Here is a 20,232-nt window from a genome sequence, read left to right as displayed (position 1 = left end):
CGGAGCGGGCATCTTGGTATGTGTATTCGGGGGCCATCTGTGCTTTGTCCAAAGCAATCTCTGAAGCAATCTCTGGCTGCGCAGCCTCCGCGGCGCCCCACAGATCACTGAGTTTACACTGATGAGCTATCCCCCCTTACTTTTGTCTGATAAGATAAGCACCAGTTATTTACTTCTTCTGTTAGCTCTTTGGCTCTTGACACCTCAGTCCGTTTGTCTTTTGTCTTGCATTCGACAAGTCCAGCAAGGCCATCGATTACAACTGGCGATCCTCCAGTCATCTGGGACCTCCCCTGTTAGCCAGGACTACTGATAGATGATGGAGAGTGGCTTGGCCAGCTGCTTTGCCAGTTCCCTCAGCATTCTTGGGTGTATCCCATCTGGCCCCATAGACTTGTGAGTGTCCCGGTGGCGTAGCAGGTCATTAACTGCTTCCTCCTGGATTATGGGAGGTTTGTTCTGCTCTCCTTCCCTGTCTTCCAGCACTGGGGGCTGAATACCCTGGGAATAACTAGTCTGAATATTAAAGACTGAGGCAAAGAAGGCATTAAGTACCTCAGCCTTTTCCTTATCCTTGTTGACAATATTGCCCCCCGCATCCAATAAGGGATGGAGACTCTCCTTGGCCCTCTTTTTGTTGTTAATGTATTTGTAAAAACATTTTTTGTTGTCCCTTACAACAGTGGCCAGCCTGAGTTCTAGCTGGGCTTTTGCCTTTCTAATTTCCTCTCTGCATGACCTAACGAGGCCCCTGTACTCCTTTTGAGTTGCCTGCCCTTTCTTCCATAAGTGTTAAGCCGTCTTTTTTTTCCTGAGTCCCACCAAGAGGTCCCTGTTCAGCCAGGCCAGTCGTCTACCCCGCCGGTTCGTCTTGCGGCACATGGGGGCAGCCTGCTCCTGTGCCTTTAAGACTTCCTTCTTGAAGAATGTCCAGCCTGTCTGGACCCCTTTGCCCTTCAGGACTCTCTCCCAAGGCACCCTCTCAACCGGCATCCTGAACAGGCCAAAGTCTGCCCTCGGAAAGTCCATGGTGGTGGTTTTGCTGGCCTCCCTCTTTACTTCACCTCGAACTGAGAACTCTGTCATTTCATGGTCACTAAGCTCAAGACAGCCTCTGACCACCACATTTCCCACCAGTCCTTCTCTGTTAGTAAACAGCAGGCCAAGTGAGGCACCCCAGCAGAACAAGAGCTAGTGATTGGGAGACTTCTGCCATCCTCTTGTAGAAAACTTCATCTACCTCTTCGTCCTGCTTGCGTGGTCTATAATAGGATGTCTGCCTTGTTGGCTTTCCCCCTCATCTTTACCCATAAGCATTCAACCTTTTCATCACAATTGTCAAGCTCTATACAATCGATGCAGTCCCTAACATACTTTGGGTTGGAAGGTGTTGCGGCGGGTTCTAGGACACGACCAATATGATCCATAACAGTCAACTTTATTAGCAAAGAATCTGGATTATACAGACAGCACTCAATTATGATTAGTCACTATACATAAACACTCAGTACAACACTCAGCTATGATTGGTCACTATACATAAAAACATCTATCAATAAAACATCCCGGTTACATAAGCAATACTCAAACTATGATTGGTCAGTATTCATAGAACGACTGTTTACCTGCAGCTGGCCTGAGAATGATTGTCTTTCCCACAGCCAGCCTGGGAAAGGTCTGTTTTCCCACAACCAGCCTGAGAAAGGCCTTGAGGCCTGTGCTGCTTAAAGCCTGTACTACTACAAACCGATCGAGTCTATATTCAGAGTGTCTGGGTTGCTCAAAATATGTCCCTGTTTTTCCAGAAACCCTACAAATCCCCCTTTTTGTTTTTGAGCGACCCAGATACCGTTAAACGTCTTCTTAACCACCTTTATGGCACAGCTTATCAAACATCCAAAAATGCATAGCATGATCAGAATCGTAACCAGCGTCGCTATTCCCTGTTTGACCAGATCCGCCAACCACAGGTGACTGAGGCAGTCTGACAACCTCAATTCTACCGTAATAGCGTTCAGATTTTGTTGTAACTGATATAATTGCTTGTGGATTGATTTTGAGTCATCTGACAGATTCATGCAACACATTCCGTCTAAATCCTCACACCCATGACCATGTGCTAAAAGCAGAAAATCAATTGCCGCTCTATTTTGTAATACTGCATGTCGAACACTATCCATAGCTTGAGTGAACTCTGATATCATTTTTGACGTTGTATTTATTTCCTTAGCTACTAAACACGCTAGCCTCCCTATATCTGTTAAAGCTTTTGAAGCAGCTCCCCAAGGTAACAACAGTGACAGTGCCACTCTTCCTGCTCTGTCATAGAGTGATAATCTCCCATCGCATTGTGGTGTCAATTTTCTAAGCGCTCGTTTTGCCCTTGTACGATTTTTCAGGATACTCATAGGTGGGGCAAACATAATTAATTTTCCAAAATAACACGGTCCTCCTATGGCTTGCTTTGGAATGCCTTGCCATGCTCTATCTCCACAGATCAAAAAATACCCTGGGGGAATGGCTTTAGCTGAACTGTTTACCCATATGCTTATTTTTGGATTCTTTATCCTGGATCCTGCTGACCCGTTGCAAAAGTCATCCTTGTTTTTGTAATCGTAAGCTGGTTTCGGCTCATTTTTCTTACCTAATTGCACTTGTCGACTGGTGACATTGGTCCACCCTATCCAATCAAACCTACGATAATGGCTAGTTTCTGTAAGAGCACTTCCAGCAAAGTGGAAGCAAGATTCATTCCCAAACATGGATCCAAGGAGATCTATCTCCTGGGGATCCCACGGTAGGGAAACATTTAAGGCGTTAATCACAAGAGCGGCCGCATAGCCTCCACAAGGCAGCTTTTGTTGCTGAGGTCCGTGATATGTTTCTAGTCGAGAGCAGCTGGCATTCACCACTGTCTCTCGTAGAATGGTCTCATTTGAAACCCAACCCTTCCAATCGTTTGGGTCCCAATACGGCATTCCAATTAAGCATGTTCTAAAAGGATCAGTTACCGATTGCATAGAAATACAAAATGATGTTTGATTGGTCCGATTCGCAAAGGTTAACCACATATTAGACCTAGGGTTAATTTTGTACATTGGCTCAATTTCGTGAGGCCTTGCTAACCCCAATAAGGCACTTATCAGTCCTATTATCACTCTCGAGGCACCCTTCTGCAACTTCGTCACCTTCACTTCTTTTTCTTCTCCCATTCTTCGGGTCGCACACACCACGATCTTGGAGCAGAGAAAATGATCCCTCTGCGCTGCTTACCTACAATTTGATTATTAAGAATAAAGTAACAGCGGTTACAAAGCTTAACTACCTTATAAAGCATAACAATAATAACCTTTGGTTCTTAACTTTCAATTAATGCTACAACCTTTACAAATAGTCACTCGTGCCCCAACACAAATCCTTGCGCTGAGGCTAAAAATACACTGCCTTGGGTGCCTAATAAGCATTGCAGGAATTGTTCTGCCCACTGGGAATGAGTGAACAGATCCACCTGCAACTGGCTCCACAGGCACGACCAATGATTAGAATCATCTCCCTTTTACATGAGCTACAGAGCAGTTTACCTACGGCTGACACCTCACCCCATGTGTCGAGCTGTGCAACTGCTATCCTTGCCAGATAGCTCACACAGGGATCTGGATTTGCGAATCCCCAACTAACTACCACGAATCCCTCAGGTCCGCTTCCTCTACGAAGATAAAATTAAGACGTTTCAGTGGGTGCAGTGCAGTCAGCCATGGTTTCAGTTTGTTGGTCAGCCGCTTTTGCAGATTCGGCACCGCTTCCTCCCAAGTCATTCAACCATGGCTTAACCCACCTTGCTGGCACCCATCGAGGTCCTGCTTCTGTCAAGACACAAACATAACCTCTGCCAGTCAATTTCACCTCGACTGGTCCCTTCCATTCTCCGGAAGTTAAGTCACGATACAGGACTTTGGCAGGCGTTGACCCCTGCACTCCTGCTTGCAAGGACAGCTGATGTACCACTATAGGAGGAGACCCCCTATCTTCTGTGAGACGTAAGTAGTTCAGCACATACAGCGCTTTTGCAACACACTCCGTCGGGCTCTCCCAAGTTTTCCCTTTTTGCTTTTTCAAAAGCGATTTTAGGATTCCGTGAGCCCGCTCGACTATAGCTTGACCTGTGGACGAGTGCGGAATACCAGTAATGTGGCGAACGCCCCACATCTGACAAAACCGCGCAAATGTTCTAGGTGTATAAGCTGGTCCATTGTCCGTCTTTAACTCTTGTGGAATTCCCAACACAGAAATGGCAACGTGCGTATGTTTAATTGCATGTTTAGCAGTTTCCCCTGTCTGAGCTGTTGCCCACATTGTGTGTGAAAAGGTGTCGATGGATACATGAACATATTTGAGTCGACCAAATTCGGGGACATGAGTAACATCCATCTGCCATACTTGCAGTGCCTTCAAACCTCGTGGGTTGACACCCAATCCCAATCCAAAACCCACCTTCTGACAGGCTGGGCAGGATTGTACAATCCCCCTGGCGTCTCCCACCGAGATACTAAACTGTTTTGCAAGCATTTTTGCCGATTGGTGGAAAAAATCGTGAGACAAACGGGCTTGCTCAAACAGGTTTACCGCTCCCAGTTGCGCTACACTTACTAATCAGTCTGCGGCATTGTTGCCTATTGCCAAACCCTGATTGAATTGATGGCTGCGAATGTGGGTAATAAAGTAAGGATGTTGCCGTTGGCCTAAAAGATGAGACAATTGTAATAGCAAGACATACAGAGTATTGTTCTTGATCTGCCTCACCATCGCTCTTTCCAGGCGACCTGTGACACCTACAACATACAAAGAATCGTAGACAACATTAAGAGGTTCATCTTGCCAATGACGAAATGCCCATACTACTGCTCTTAATTCAAGGGTTTGTAGCGAATCACTCTCCTGACCCTGCAAAACATGATACTACCACTGACCTGCCAAATTCCATGTGACCGCCCCCCTTTTTGATTTTCTTCCGGCATCTGTAAATACTGTTATGCCTTGCACTGGTGTCTCTGATTTATTAGGTTTTTCTTCAAATTCCTGTGCCTGAAGCAGAGGTAACCATTTTTCAGAGGGGTAATGATTAGAAATTTTTCCTGGGAAACCTGCAGTCGCTATCTGTACTAGGTCGGTGGTGGTCACCAGCCATTGCCAATAACTTTGGACTATAGGCAAGTATATTACCGTTGGCTCGAGACCCGACAGATCAATGATTCTTTGTTGGCCTTTAATCACCAGGTTCGCCAACAATTCCACTCGAGTGCAGACTGTCGTTTTCGGGTTAAACGATGTAAATAACCACTCCAAGATTCGAACTCCCTGCTCCTCCTGTTGAACAATGAGGCCTAACGGGTATCTGTGGCGCAGTGATGAATTTATAATCATTAACTGCAAGGGATAGTCTGAAAGTCACCTGGCGGCTATACCTTTCTGTATCTTCTGCACGATGTGCTGCAATGTTTCTTTCTGATTTTCTGTCAATTGTCTATGCCCCCCTGCTTGGCATGACGTTCCAAATAACGGCATCAATGGTGCTAGGTCATCATTTGTGATCCCACAAACTGCTCTAACCCATTGAATGTCCCCTAAGAGTTTCTGCACATCTGTTAAGGTCTTTATTTCCGTGTTTAGCTCTACCTTCTGTGGCCGCACAGCCCCTCCTGTGATGATCCAACCCGGATACAACCATAGCCCCTTCTTCTGAACCTTTTCGGGCGCTATCTTCAACCCCCTGAGCTTAAGTTCCCGTTGGAGTTCCCGCAATATGAGCTCTGACTCTATTTTTTCTCCTGCAATCAATATGTCATCCATGTAATGATAAACTAATAGGTTCTTATGTTTTGTTCTAAATGGCTGCAAGGCCCAAGCAACAAACATTTGGCATATGGTAGGTGAATTTTTCATGCCCTGTAGCAGGACCACCCAATGGTATCTTCTCGCTGGTCCCCCCTTATTTACCTCGGGTACGGTAAACGCAAATTTTTCAGCATCATCTGGATGCAAGGGTATGGTAAAAAAGCAATCTTTTAGATCGATAATTAACAATTCCCAATTTTCCAGAATCATAATTGGAGATGGCAGCCCCGGTTGCAGGGCTCCCATGTCTTGCATTACCTCATCGACTGCTCGCAAATCTTGAAGCAGTCTCCATTTTCCTGATTTTTTCTGAATCGTAAAAATGGAAGTGTTCCATGGACTTGTGGACGGAACAATATGGCCTGCTTTCAGTTGTTGATCAATCAAGTCATTAATAATTTGCAGCCTATCTTGCTTCAGTGGCCATTGGTCCACCCATACCGGTGTTGTGGTGGTCCAGGTGAGCTTAATGGTTGGCTGCTGCGCAATGGCCACTCCTAAAAATCCTGAGTGACAAGTTTTACTCCCATCTGTGACAATACATCTCTCCCCAACAGGGCAATTGGTATGGCCATTACATAAGGTCGAGTGGTCACACTCTTACCATCCCTAAATCCAATCATCACGGGCGTTTTGCTAATAAGCGTTTGCTGAGATCCTCCCACTCCTACCACAGCTGTAGTAGCCGGGATAGTTGGCCACCTTCTAGGCCACAAACTCCTTGGCACAATGGTTACATCGGCTCCTGTGTCCACCAGCATTTTCAGCTGTATGGAATCTCCTGTCAGATGGGATATACATACATACTCCTGTTGTTTCCCCTTCTCTATGTCCAAGGCTAACATCACTTCTGCCTCTCCAGTGGAACCAAAAGCTCCGGCACCTCTCACTCTTGTTTCTGCTCTCGGGACACATGCTTTAAAAGGTATTAGTTGGGCAATTTTTGAACCTTTGGGAATACTGACTGGTGGGGTCAAAGTATAAACCATTATTTGTATGATTCCCTGATAATCTGCATCTATTAACCCTGGGACTACAAAAACACCTCGTCTAGACGTTGAAGATCATCCTAAAAGCAAAGCACTCAAACCTCGACCTAAAGGACCTTGTAAATTCGAGTCAACTGTTTTAACCTCCTGAGTGAGCAACGTGAACTCTGCTGCTGTTGCCACATCCACTCCTGCGCTGCCGGCTGTGGCGGCGGCGCAGCTGTCCAAGCACCCTGCACTTGTGTCGTCACGCGAGGGTGCCCCGTGCTCACTAATCTGTTTCCCGATTTTCTGCATTCGCTGGTATTGTGGTTGTCCCGCTTACAACTTACGCGCCACTTTCTTCCCCCTCGGCTATCCAAGCCCTTAACTCCACATTCTTTCCGACAGTGACCCCTTTTTCCACAATTAAAACAATTCCGGTCCTTTCTTTCCTTTTTCTGATTGGTGACCAAAGGTTGGACCACCGCCCCAACTGCAGCTGCCATCACCGTAGCCTTTTCTTGTTCTAACATACGGTCAGCAGCTTCCAGTAGGGCCCCAGCGTTTGCCCCCCGAGGCAACAAACTAAGAGCCTTTTTGGTCTTATCATTGGCATTCTCAAAAGCTAGTAAGTCTAAAAACCTCGCTTTCATGTCCTCAGTCACATCCGGATGTGCCGTAATAGCCCCGTGCAGACGATCGATGAACTTTGCAAACGACTCCCCAGGCCCTTGCTTCACCGTGGTGAACGCAGGCGATATTTTATCGTCATGCACTGCGGCCAAAGCCTTGAATGCTAAATCCTGACTTAACTGCAAAACCTCCGCCGCAAACTGCGCTTGCCAATCCACCCTTATGAAAGGACCTGTTCCCAACAACATTTGAGCCTGAACCCCGTACAGCAGGTCCCCCTGCTGCCTAGGTGTTGCAGCTGCTCTATCACAACCTTGTTGCCAGTGCTGGAAAAATTGCAACTGTTGGGACGGGGACAAGAGCATTTGCATTATCATACGAATATCATGCGGCGTTAATAGCGTAGCAGAAAAGATATGTTAAAGAAGCGACTGCGTGTATGGTGATTTTAACCCATACTGTGTAACCGAATTCTTCACCTCTTTTAGGATTTTCCAATCTAATGCCTCCCAAGCATGCACACCCTGGCCATCGATTAAAACCGGATACGCCGCTGGCACCAAAACCCCATCTAGCAGCGCATCACGAACTATCCCTCTCCACCGCACCCCCAACCTTCCCCCGGTTTCCCCCCCCTTCTCCCCCAGCACGGCGCAAGGCGGGGCTGGAAGAGAAAACGGGTTAGGCGGGTTAGGGACTGGTGGCTCCGGCAACGAAAGGTCCGTAGCCTTTCTGGGAGACTGGTCCAGGTGCATTTGCAGTTTTTCTAGCTTGGATATCAGTTCGCTGAGTTGGTCCTCTCGGACCTCCCGGGCGGCCGCTTTCTCGTCTACGCAACGAGTCACTGGTGATCCGGAAGACGGCGGCGTAGGCGGAGGAAGTGAAGGATACAGTCGCGGCACAGGATCCGGTGACGTGGGACGATCGGAAGAGGTGGTGGCGGCGTCCGGCCGGTCCGCCTCCGCGCACCCCTCTCCGCGGCGCAGTGGCGGTGACAGCGATTCTGGCGGTGGGGGTGGAAACTCCTGCGCCAGCGGGTCGCTCCGCGCGTGCTCCTGCTCCTGGACTGCAGGCTCCCCTGCCTCCACGGGCCGCCGACTCGGACCCCCTCCTGCTCTCACAGGCGGCAGAGGGATACTAGGACCCTGAAACAGCAGATTTGTCGCCGAGCAGGACCCTCCCTCGGGTGTTAACGCAGTGAAAGCATAAGCAACGGCTTCCCTCTCAGCTATCATAGCTTTTAAAGTCTCATGTATTAGCCTCCACAACGTGCAGAATTTGCTCGCTTCCTTGGATCCCATCCTAATTTCTTCCCACATTTTCGTTCCTATATCTGCCCAAGTCTGAACTTCAAAGGCAGCATTAACACAGGGGATTGAGTCCTTTCTCCGTGCCCAAAGCAACAGAGACTTCAAGGTAGCCGAGTCATATTGTAGCCCTCTCATGGAGAGGATGTGTTGGAGGACCTTAACCACTGCTGACTCTTCCTTTGTCAGTGTGGACCCCATCTCCTCCCCGGCCGCCTGCTTGATCAGGGCAGGGTTTCCCGGGCTCTCTCTTCCCAATTTGTGCACTAGCGACTCCCGAGTGCCGGGGCAGCACTCACCTTCGGCCGAGTTCCGCTCCCTCAGGGTTCGGTCTTCCTGGAAAAATCACCCGTGGATGCTAATGCCGATCTGAGGGTCCCTGTTCGGGCGCCATTTGTTGCAGCGGGTTCTAGGACTCGACCAATATTATCCATAACAGTCAACTTTATTAGCAGAGAATCTGGATTATATAGACAGCACTCAATTATGATTAGTCACTATACATAAACACTCAGTACAACACTCAGCTATGATTGGTCACTATACATAAAAACATCTATCAATAAAACATCCTGGTTACATAAGCAATACTCAAACTATGATTGGTCAGTATTCATAGAACGACTGTTTACCTGCAGCTGGCCTGAGAATGATTGTCTTTCCCACAGCCAGCCTGGGAAAGTTCTGTTTTCCCACAGCCGGCCTGAGAAAGGTCTGTTTTCCCACAGCCGGCCTGAGAAAGGCCTTGAGGCCTGTGCTGCTTAAAGCCTGTACTACTACAAACCGATCGAGTCTATATTCAGAGTGTCTGGGTTGCTCACAATATGTCCCTGTTTTTCCAGAAACCCTACAGGAAGGGACCTTTAGAGGTCCTCTAGCCCAACCCCCCTGCAGCAAGCAGGAACATCTTCAACTAGACCAGGTTGCTCAGAGCCACGTCCAACTTGACCTTGAACGTTTCTAGGGATGGGGCTGCCACTACCACTCTGGGCAACCCTTTCCAGTGTTTCATTACCCTCATGGTGAAAAATTTCTTGCTTATATCTAGTCTAAATCTACCCTCCCTTAATTTAAAGCCATTACTCCTTGTCCTATCGCAACAAGCCCTGCTGAAAATATCTTCCCCATCTTTCCTATAGGCCCCCTTCAGGTACTGACAGGCCACAATAAGGTCTCACTGGAGCCTCCTCTTCTCCAGGCTGAACAACCCCATCTTTCTCAGCCTTTCCTCATAGGAGAAGTGCTCCAGCCCCCGATCATCTATGTGGCCCTCCTCTGGACCAGGTCCAACAGGTCCATGTCCTTCTTGTGTTGAGGGCTCCAGAGCTGGACACAGGACTCCAGGTGGGGTCTCACCAGAGTAGAGTGGCAGAATCACCTCCCTCGACCTGCTGGCCATGCTTTTCTTGATGTAGCCCAGGATACAGTTAGTCTTCTGGGCTGCGAGCGCACATTGGTGTCTCATATCAAGCTTTTCATCCGCCAGTACCCCCAACTCCTCATCAGGGCTGCTCTCAATCCCTTCATCCCCCAGACTGTCTTGATAGAGGGGGTTGCCCCGACCCAGATGCAGAACCTTGCACTTGGCCTTGTTGAACCTCATGAGGTTCACACAGGCCCACTTCTCCAGCTTGTCCAGGTCCCTCTGGATGGTATCCCATCCTTCTGGTGTGTCAGCTGCACCACTCAGCTTGGTGTCATCTGCAAACTTGCGGAGGGTGCACTGAATCCTGCTGTCTGTGTCATTGACGAAAATGTTTAACAGCACTGGTACCAACATGGACCCCTGAGGGACTCCACTCGTCACCAGTGTCCATTTGGACATTGAGTTGTTGACCACTGCTCTCTGTCTGTGACCTTCCAACCAATTCCTTATCCACTGAACAGTCCACCCATGAAATCCATAATGTGATGGACTGCTCTGTTTTCATTACTGGCAATTTCTGGGAACACAAAAAAGGTTGAAAAGGCTGACAGGAATGTGCATATTTGTAGTCTTTTCAATGCAAATGTATTGCAAAGTTTTGCCTTTGTTGTTCATTGATTTTTTTTTTTTTTCTGGAAAGAATGCATTAAAAGGACTGTGATTGCTCTTTTGTAGATTCAGTCATATCTGTGGGGTTTTTTTTAAAGGATACTGCTGGATTTTGTTCTCTGTTTGTATAAATTTGAGCACAAGCTATAAATAAGAACCATCAGATTTCTTAAGGTCTCTCAATTAAGCTTAAAATAACAAGGCAATTCCAAGGAGCAGCTGAAGTAGTGAACTATCTTACCATATAGAAAAGAAAATAAAAGTTTTTTATTTGTAGTGAGAAACTAATTTGTGCCAGAGCTTAGCACTAGTGACTAAAGTAAATGAAGACATAGGCTGCATGAATTGTACTTTAATCTTGGTTTTTATCTATGGAAATTTAACCAGTAGGTAAGGAAGTGTAAATAAAACTAACTACAGGATATTCTGTAACAAAAGGATAAGGAAATGTCTCAAGACACAGAGAAAAAGGGTGTCTGGAGGCTTCGAGAGCAAATCAGAAGAGAAGACCCCAGACTCCGCAAACGAGATTGTGTGAGCAGAAGAGCCATCTAGAAATCAAGCGACCTGTAGAGACTGTAAAATCCAGTAACAGTTGACAGGTGAGGTCCCTTTTCAGAGGCACCCAGCCCGAGCTGTAACTACTATTGCATATTAAACATAGTAGAAGAAGGAACTCTGATTTTTTTTTATTAAAGTGTAACCTAGGGACGACCCCTGTTGAGGTCACATCTGCATAATTCCTACCATGGTCTAGGTTGTGGCTGTATAATTCCTACAGCATTAGTATTTTAGATTTTTTTCAGGAGAATCAAATGACTTCTAAAATGTGCATGTGTCTTTTACATTTGGGTCAGTCTGATGTTGTTACGGCATATAATTAACCTTACCTTAAACTGACATATGTATTTTTAATAGAGAACAAAGACACTGTATTAATGAAGTAACATGCACAAAGGTTTTTCTTCTATCTTAGCAATTTCTTATTCATGTCACTGTATTTATGCAGAAACAAAATAAATTCTTTCTCTTCCTCTCTCCCCCTAAGAATTGTCATTTATTAAGTGTTTTGGGGTCCTAAAAAATGATGCTGCTCATGATTATTCAAGTTTTCAAGTTTTTTCAAGCATGTTGATAGAAGCAAAATATATTTTTTGTGAAATAAAATGAAGGCCAGTAGGCCAGCCTGACTGTGCACCTTTAATCAGCTTCAGTCTGATCCAGATTTTCATACAAACAGAAGTTTTTTTTAAAAAATTTTACATCTATAAATGACTTGACAGAACTTTTCTGAACTCTTTCAATATTACGGAGAAGTATCCAAGGTTGCTATAGAAAGTAGTTTCACAAAGTCTTTAACTGGCTCTGTAGATTATTAGGTCATACAGAAATACTCGCTGTTAGCTGTGACTAATATTTTTAATAGCTGAGGATACTATTATTTCACAATCTGCTGCTTACATTAATCATTCTGTAAATTAATTGATTTTAGCTGCCTACAGGACATAGCATTTAAGCAACCAAAACACTGTGCGAAAATATTGCCCTTTTTTCTCTTTTTAACAAGGATATCTGAACTTTGTCAACCAGTTAGTATTTCAAGTCCATATCAGCTTGTTTGAGACCGGTTACCTGGGCAAAACTTTTTTCATACTCCTCATCTGACCAAGATGAATGAATGAATGAATAAACAAATACAACTGCTGAGGTATAAATAACGCATATAAGAGCAAGGAAAAAATCAGTGCCTGCTCTTCCACACTTCCTCAAGGGCACAGAATTGCATCAAGGGAACAGAAGTAAATCAGGAGGAAGGTAAGACCATAGCTATTTTCCACTTGCACAAAGCTCAGCTGCACAGAGTGGTAAGCTCCCTGCACAGGGAAGCTGGTAAGAAATATGCAGTCTCCAAGGATTTCCAGTCTGAAAGACAAACCCTGGCTTACTCAAATATGTCTTCTATGTGTGCTCTTGTATTTTTTTATTTTGAAAACAAATTCCAAGATGTTGCTATTAAATAGTTGAAAATATTTAAAAGGAAGTGCTTCTTTCAATTTCCCTGCAAAATCCTTGTGCAGGATTATGTTTTGATTCTGTGATAGTATCAATTCTGTCATAAAAACATACACAAATGTCCATAAAAACTATTTACCCAGCATCTAAAATTTTAAACGCCTTTCATGTTGCTAATCACCACAGAACAGAAGCTTTTTTCCAGAACCATGCAAATCTCTGTGATGAAATTCTGAGCCAGTGAACCTGCCAGCTTGCATGGTTCATTACAAACTAAAAATTCAGATAATTTTTCTCTATGATTCACAAATCCAGGCCCTCTTTTTAGTGCACTTTGAACTAAAACAGCTTTTGATGAGTTGTTTTTTTTAATTAAATTTGGTGGGAAGATAGAAAGTTAAGGGTTGGGGGGGTGGTTTCTTTTTTTTAGTTTGAGGAGCAAGATAAGGCATTTCATGTGCAGTGACAACAAAGAAAATTTTTAAATTAAAAGACAGAAAGAAGAAAACCCATTTTGGTGTGCTCAGGTCTGATCTTTCCACAACTACTGTGAATTTAATATAGTGGAATCCTAATCAAGATGCCCTGGCAGATGACCCTTTGTCTCCATTTACGAGGAAAGGCTGAGGGAGCTGGGATTGTTTAGCCTGAAGAAGAGAAGGCTGAGAGGGGACCTTATAAATGCTTATAAATATCTCAAGGGTGGGTGTCAGGAGGATGGGGCCAGACTCTTTTCAGTGGTGCCCAGCGACAGGACAAGGGGCAATGGGCACAAACTGAAGCACAGGAAGTTCCATCTGAACATGAGGAAGAACTTCTTCACTCTGAGGGTGACAGAGCACTGGAACAGGTTGCCCAGGGAGGTTGTGGAGCCTCCTTTGGAGATATTCAAGACCCGCCTGGACGCGGTCCTGTGCAGCCTGCTGTAGATGACCCTGCTTTGGCAGGGGGAATGGACTAGATGACCCACAGAGGTCCCTTCCAACCCCTAACATTCTGTGATTCTGTGATTCTGTAATACTTGATTAATTGAAGATGTAACTTGAATAATAATTTTCTTTGGGAACATACAGTGTCCATCAAAAGACTGAGAGACTCTCAAGCCAATTCCTCTGCAGGTGTAAGTCAGAACAACTCTGCTAAAACCAGCAGAAACTTCTGAACCTGAAGCTGTGCTTCATGAAATTGGAAACCAGCATATCTGCATGCAAACACAACTTAGTGTAGACCCTGATCCTCAAAAGTATTTGGGCATCTGGATCCTATTTAAGCAGTGAACTCCAACTGATTTCAGTTGGGCCAATCAGATTATCTAGGGTAACTGATATATCTGTCACAGCAACTTGTGATGTGCAGCTGAGTTGAAATGAACGACTTGCAGGCATGAATGCTACACTTACTGTGGCTTGAAGAAGCCTAAGCAGTGGATGAAAACTTTCATGAAGAAAGCAAAGAAAAGGAATTGGTGAACTGTGGAGACACCAGAAACTTGTAAATGCCACTATGTCGCTAGAGCATGCCCCTGATGTAGGGAGCAGTTGTTTTTATTTCATAGTGATCACTGAAAATAAGAATTTAATTTAAACTTGTTATTTTGTCATAAAAACTTTATGATACAATAACAGTAAATAATCTTAACAAGATAGTTTTCCTTTAAAAACACTGTATTTTGGGAAGCATTCACCAACTGGAATGTACAAAACACTTTCTGACTCTGACTTGCTGTTCAGCAGCCTACAAGACTTCACTCCCATCAGAAGTAGGTCATAATACCATCCTAATCCCATCTACTTTTTGTATAATTAATACTGATCTGTCATGTCTCAGCTCCATCCTGTCAAGATACACATCAATCACCAAACAAAAAAATGAAAACAGCTCATTTTGATGTTAAATGCTTACAACTATTTTTCCTTTTCTTTCTATAATTATGAGGATTCCGATTTTTTTAGTCTTTGCCTTTATAAGTAGATTATTCAGTGTGTGACATTTTAGTAGCTGTGCAATTATTTCCATTGTTGGCATACTGCACTGGCATCAAAGTGTTTTTGTACCATTAACATTAGAGTTGATGGTAGGGACACAGGATTTGGGCGTGGAGCAGATCTGAATGCTCAACAGCTCTGTGTTGTATTGAGCTGGGATTCCAGACTATGAACTGAGATGGAAGCAGTTTTAGTGCAGAGGAAATAGTTATATCCAAGCTTATAGAGGTCAGGCAAACTCATGCTGTTGAAAAACCTTACTCTCAGAAAGGCCTTTTTCATGAGAAGACTCATTTCCATCCCACACAGTAAAACCCTATTATCACTAACACGGAAAGAAAGTTAAAAAAAAAATAAAAATTGAACGAAATCAGGTTTTATCATGAATTCCAGTGAGAGGTGTGAGAAATTCCATGAAGTCCTCAATAAATTTTGCTAACAGTTCAATGCTGAAGGTGTGCAGCCATTACCATTTGGGGAAGGGGGATTTGCAGGGAGCAAAATTTACTCTGTATAAGCTAGCTACTTTTCTCGGACAGCTAAAGGAATTAGTACAGGAAATACAGATAAAAACTTAATTCAAAACATAGATCCAGGTTCTAACATTCTGTGATTCTGTGATTCAACACTGAATTAAAATTCCCAAATTACTTCAATTAATCCCCAATTGCCTCATCTTTCTGAGGTCCCAACTTTTTCCTTTCCATTTCTTTCATAGAAAAAATTAATTTTATAACGTCCTGAGAAGTTGTCCAATAGACTGCAGTGGAAAAAGATGGTTTTCCTAGGGATGTTTTCTTCATACTTCGGGACTCCTTCTGGGAACCGAAAATAAGAGCCAGTATTTCTTAGTTGGTTCATTACTGACATGTGTACGCCTAGTGATAGATCATGACATGTTCACTAGATCATCACCAAGATACTTTCCATTGTTGTCCAAACAGCTGATTCTTTACTCAGTGTGCAATAATCAAACTCTCACATGCTCAGGAGAGATACTGTTTTATTCAAGCCTGGGTGCTCAGTGGAATTTCCACAAATCAAGCACATCCAAGGCTGGCTTCTTCATTACATTTATACATTTAATTCATGCATGTTCTATTTATCTAATACATATTCATTCTGATCTACATGAGTTATGTAACGATGTTTTGTCATTCTTCTTGGCTCCTTTTCATTCTCCTTTTTGTCATTCTTCTTGGCCAGGCAAATAAGGGTGTGCCAGGCAAGTGAGGATGTGGGTGAAGGTCCATCCAGGGGGTTGCCTAGGACGAGTCGGTCAGCCCCATGTATTATGACTGCCCCGGTTAAGAAAAAAAGGTGACTAACTGTCTTAGGCGATTCCCTTCTGAGGGGAACAGAGGGCCCGATATGTCGACCAGACCCATCCCACAGGGAAGTCTGCTGCCTCCCTGGGGCCCAGGTTAGGGTTGTTGCTAGGAAACTTCCTGGTCTGGTGCAGCCCTCTGATTATTACCCGCTGTTGGTAATGCAGGTTGGTGGTGATGAGATTGAAGAGAGAAGTCCCAAGGCCATCAAAAGGGACTTCAGGGCGCTGGGGCAACTGGTTGAAGGATCAGGGGCGCAGGTGGTGTTTTCTTCAAACCAGGCTCAGTAGAGATGAGCCCAGGCGTGGCATGCCAATGTTGGGAGTGAAATCAATAGCCCAGCTCAAGTGCATCTACACCAATGCACGTAGCATGGGCAATAAACAGGAGGAGCTGGCAGCCATTGTGCAGCAGGACAGCTATGACTTGGTCGCCATCACAGAAACATGGTGGGACGACTCTCATGACTGGAGTGCTGCGATGGATGGCTATAAGCTCTTCAGAAGGGATAGGCGAGGAAAGAGAGGTGATGGAGTGGCGCTGTATGTTAGGGACTGCTTCGATTGTACAGAGCTCGACGATTGTAATGACAAGGTTGAATGCTTATGGGTAAGGATGAGGGGGAAAGCCAACAAGGCGGACATTCTGCTGGGAGTCTCTTGTAGACCACCCAACCAAGATGAAGAGGCAGATGAAGTATTCTACAAGTGCCTGGCAGAAGTCTCCCAATAGCTAGCCCTTGTTCTCGTGGGGGACTTTAACTTATCGGACATCTGCTGGAAATACAACACAGCAGAGAGGAAACAGTCTAGGAGGTTCTTGGAGTGAGTGGAAGATTCCTGACGCAGCTGGTAAGTGAGCCTACCAGGGGAGGTGCCTCGCTTGACCTGCTGTTTACTAACAGAGAAGGACTGGTGGGAGATGTGGTCATCGGAGGCTGTCTTGGGCTTAGTGACCATGAAATGACAGAGTTCTCAGTTCGAGGTGAAGTAAAGAGGGAGGCCAGCAAAACCACCACCATGGACTTTCCGAGGGCAGACTTTGGCCTGTTCAGTATGCCGGTTGAGAGGGTTCCTTGGGAGAGAGTCCTGAAGGGCAAAGGGGTCCAGACAGGCTGGACATTCTTCAAGAAGGAAGTCTTAAAGGCACAGGAGCAGGCTGTCCCCATGTGCCGCAAGACGAACCGGCGGGGTAGACGACCGGCCTGGCTGAACAGGGAGCTCTTGGTGGGACTCAGGAAAAAAAAGACGGCTTAACACTTATGGAAGAAAGGGCAGGCAACTCAAAAGGAGTACAGGGGCCTCGTTAGGTCATGCAGAGAGGAAATTAGAAAGGCAAAAGCCCAGCTAGAACTCAGGCTGGCCACTGTTGTAAGGGACAACAAAAAATGTTCTTACAAATAAATTAACAACAAAAAGAGGGCCAAGGAGAGTCTCCATCCCTTATTGGATGCGGGGGGCAATATAATCAACAAGGATAAGGAAAAGGCTGAGGTACTTAATGCCTTCTTTGCCTCAGTCTTTAATATTCAGACTAGTTATTCCCAGGGTATTCAGCCCCCAGTGCTGGAAGGCAGGGAAGGAGAGCAGAACAAACCTCCCATAATCCAGGAGGAAGCAGTTAATGACCTGCTACGCCACCGGGACACTCACAAGTCTATGGGGCCAGATGGGATACACCCAAGAATGCTGAGAGAACTGGCAAAGCAGCTGGCCAAGCCACTCTCCATCATCTATCAGTAGTCCTGGCTAACAGGGGAGGTCCCAGATGACTGGAGGATCGCCAATGTGACACCCATCTACAAAAAGGGCCAGAAGGAGGAAAGGAGGAACCCTGGAACTACAGGCCTGTCAACATGACCTCGGTGCCATGCAAGATTATGGAGCAGTTCATCCTGTGCTCACCAGGCAAGTGAAGGACAACCAGGGGATCAGGCCCAGCCATCATGGGTTCATGAAAGGTAGGTCCTGCTTGACCAACCTGATCTCCTTCTATGACCAGGTGACCCACCTAGTGGATGAGGAAAAGACTGTGGATGTTGTACTCTTCACTGGACAACGAACTGGCTGCATGGCCGAGCCCAGAGAATGGTAGTGAGTGGAGTTAAATCCAGCTGGTGGCCGGTCACAAGTGTTGTTCCCCAGGGCTCAGGTTTGAGTCCGGTCTTGTTTAACATCTTTATCAGTGATCTGGATGAGGGGATTGACTGCTCCCTCAGTAAGTTTGCAGATGACACCAAGCTGGGTGGGAGTGTCGATCTGCTTGAGAGTAGGAAGGCTTTGCAGAGGGATCTGGACAGACTGGATCGATAGGCCAAGGCCAACTGTATGAGGTTCAACAAGGCCAAATGCCGGGTCCTGCACTTGGGTCACAACAACCCCATGCAACACTACAGGCTTGGGGAAGACTGGTTGGAAAGCTGCCCATTGGAAAAGGACCTTGGGGTTTTGGTTGACAGTCGGCTGAACATGAGCCAGCAGTGTGACAAGGTGGCCAAGAAGGCCAACAGCATCCTGGCTTGTATCAGGAATAGTGTGGCCAGCAGGAGTAGGGAAGAGATCGTCCTTTTATGCTTGGCACTGATGAGGCCGCACCTCAAGTACTGTGTTCAGTTTTGGGCCCCTCACTACAAGAAGGACATGGAGTTGCTGGAGCATGTCCAAAGAAGGGCAACAAGGCTGGTGAAAGGTCTGGAGAACAAGTCTTAAGAGGAGCGGCTGAGGGAACTGGGGCTGTTTATTCTGGAGAAGAGGAGGCTGAGGGGGGACCTTATTGCTCTCTACAACTACCTGTCCCCAACTTTCTCTCTCCCTGGGATATTTCAAATCCCAGATACATTACAGTTGTTTGGACCACTTGTGCCTTTTTCTGTGACACTCTATATCCAGCCAGCCCCAAAAAGTTTAGAAAACTTATGGTCACTCCTGTGCATTCTTCAGCTGTGTCTGCCCCCAAAAGTGTATCATCTATATACTGCAATAAGGTAATGTTAGTTTCTTTACCTTACCATTGTTCCAGGTCTTTTGCAAGTACATTACCAAAAATTGTAGGGCTGTTCTTGAATCCCTGGGGAAGTACCGTCCAGCACAACTGCATTTTCCGTCCTGTCGTGGGGCTTTCCCATTCAAAGGCAAACAGCTTCTGGCTTTGTTCTTCTATGGAGATGCAGAAGACAGCATCTTTCAGGTCTAATAATGTAAAATAAACATTGGAATCACTTATGGTAGTTAACAAGGTGTAAGGGCTAGGTACCACTGGGTGAATGTCCATTACTATTTGGTTGACAGCTCTCAAATCTTGTACTAATCTGTATTACTGTGGGTGTGGTTTCTTAACAGGTAAAATTGGAGTGCTGTATTGTGACTGGCATTCCTGTAATAATCCATTCTCGAGAAAATTGTTTATAATAGGTTCCAACCTGACACAGGCCTGTAATTTCATAGGATACTCTTTTTGTCTTACCGGTTTAGCTCCTGGCTTTAATTCAGTTTTTTTCCAGTTCAGTCAATTTGGCACTTCCAGGTTTCTCGGTTGCCCATACAAAAGGAGTTACAGCACCCTCTTTCTCTGGGAGAAAGTTCCTCTGTGCTTCTTCTTTTTTGTCTTCCTTTGTCTCAAATAATTCCTTTAATACATATATTTGCACTTCCCAGGCATTACTTTGCAGAATGTGAATTCTTATTTTATGTGCATCAAAGGTTATTTGTGAATAAGTCCCTCCCCATTAGAGGCATTGGGCATTCTGGCATATATAAAAACTCATGTACAAACATTTTGCTGACATTTTTACATTTAATTGGTTGGAAAAAGGGTCTAACCTCCCGCCTTCCCGTTGCACCAACTACGGCTGTGGAATATTTACTCATGGGTCCCTTACAACTATTCAGTACAGAGTATGTTGGCCCTGTGTAAACTAGGAATTTAACTACATCATTCTCCAGCTTAACATCAACCAGGGGTTCAGCTGGGGATATTATTCCCTCAACCCCTGGTCCCCGTCAGTTGGAGTCCTCTTCCACAATCCAAATCAATTCTCCAGGTATCGGGTTTGTAGCTGGGATGGGACCC

The 20,232-nt window shown here is 45.4% G+C and overlaps 1 protein-coding gene across 1 annotated transcript; it reads right to left on the bottom strand.

The window, feature by feature from the left end:
- Positions 1-1,519: 1,519 nt before the first annotated feature.
- On the bottom strand, positions 1,520-9,221 carry LOC142365702 (uncharacterized). The gene is made up of 2 exons (XM_075446767.1): positions 9,103-9,221; positions 1,520-3,273 (listed from the first exon to the last, which is right to left on the bottom strand). Exon 2 carries the CDS (start codon positions 3,210-3,212, stop codon positions 1,740-1,742), a length of 1,473 nt encoding a protein of 490 aa, XP_075302882.1. The 5' UTR covers positions 3,213-3,273; positions 9,103-9,221; the 3' UTR covers positions 1,520-1,739.
- Positions 9,222-20,232: the final 11,011 nt, after the last annotated feature.

Source organism: Opisthocomus hoazin, chromosome W (assembly GCF_030867145.1).
Source record: "Opisthocomus hoazin isolate bOpiHoa1 chromosome W, bOpiHoa1.hap1, whole genome shotgun sequence".
NCBI classification, from domain to species: Eukaryota; Metazoa; Chordata; class Aves; order Opisthocomiformes; family Opisthocomidae; genus Opisthocomus; species Opisthocomus hoazin.
This window is presented reverse-complemented; position numbering and strand designations above follow the sequence as displayed.

Bases quoted from the DNA above. Each gene is read 5' to 3' on its own strand.
- LOC142365702 (XM_075446767.1), bottom strand. From the start codon at position 3,212: ATGGGAGAAGAAAAAGAAGTGAAGGTGACGAAGTTGCAGAAGGGTGCC.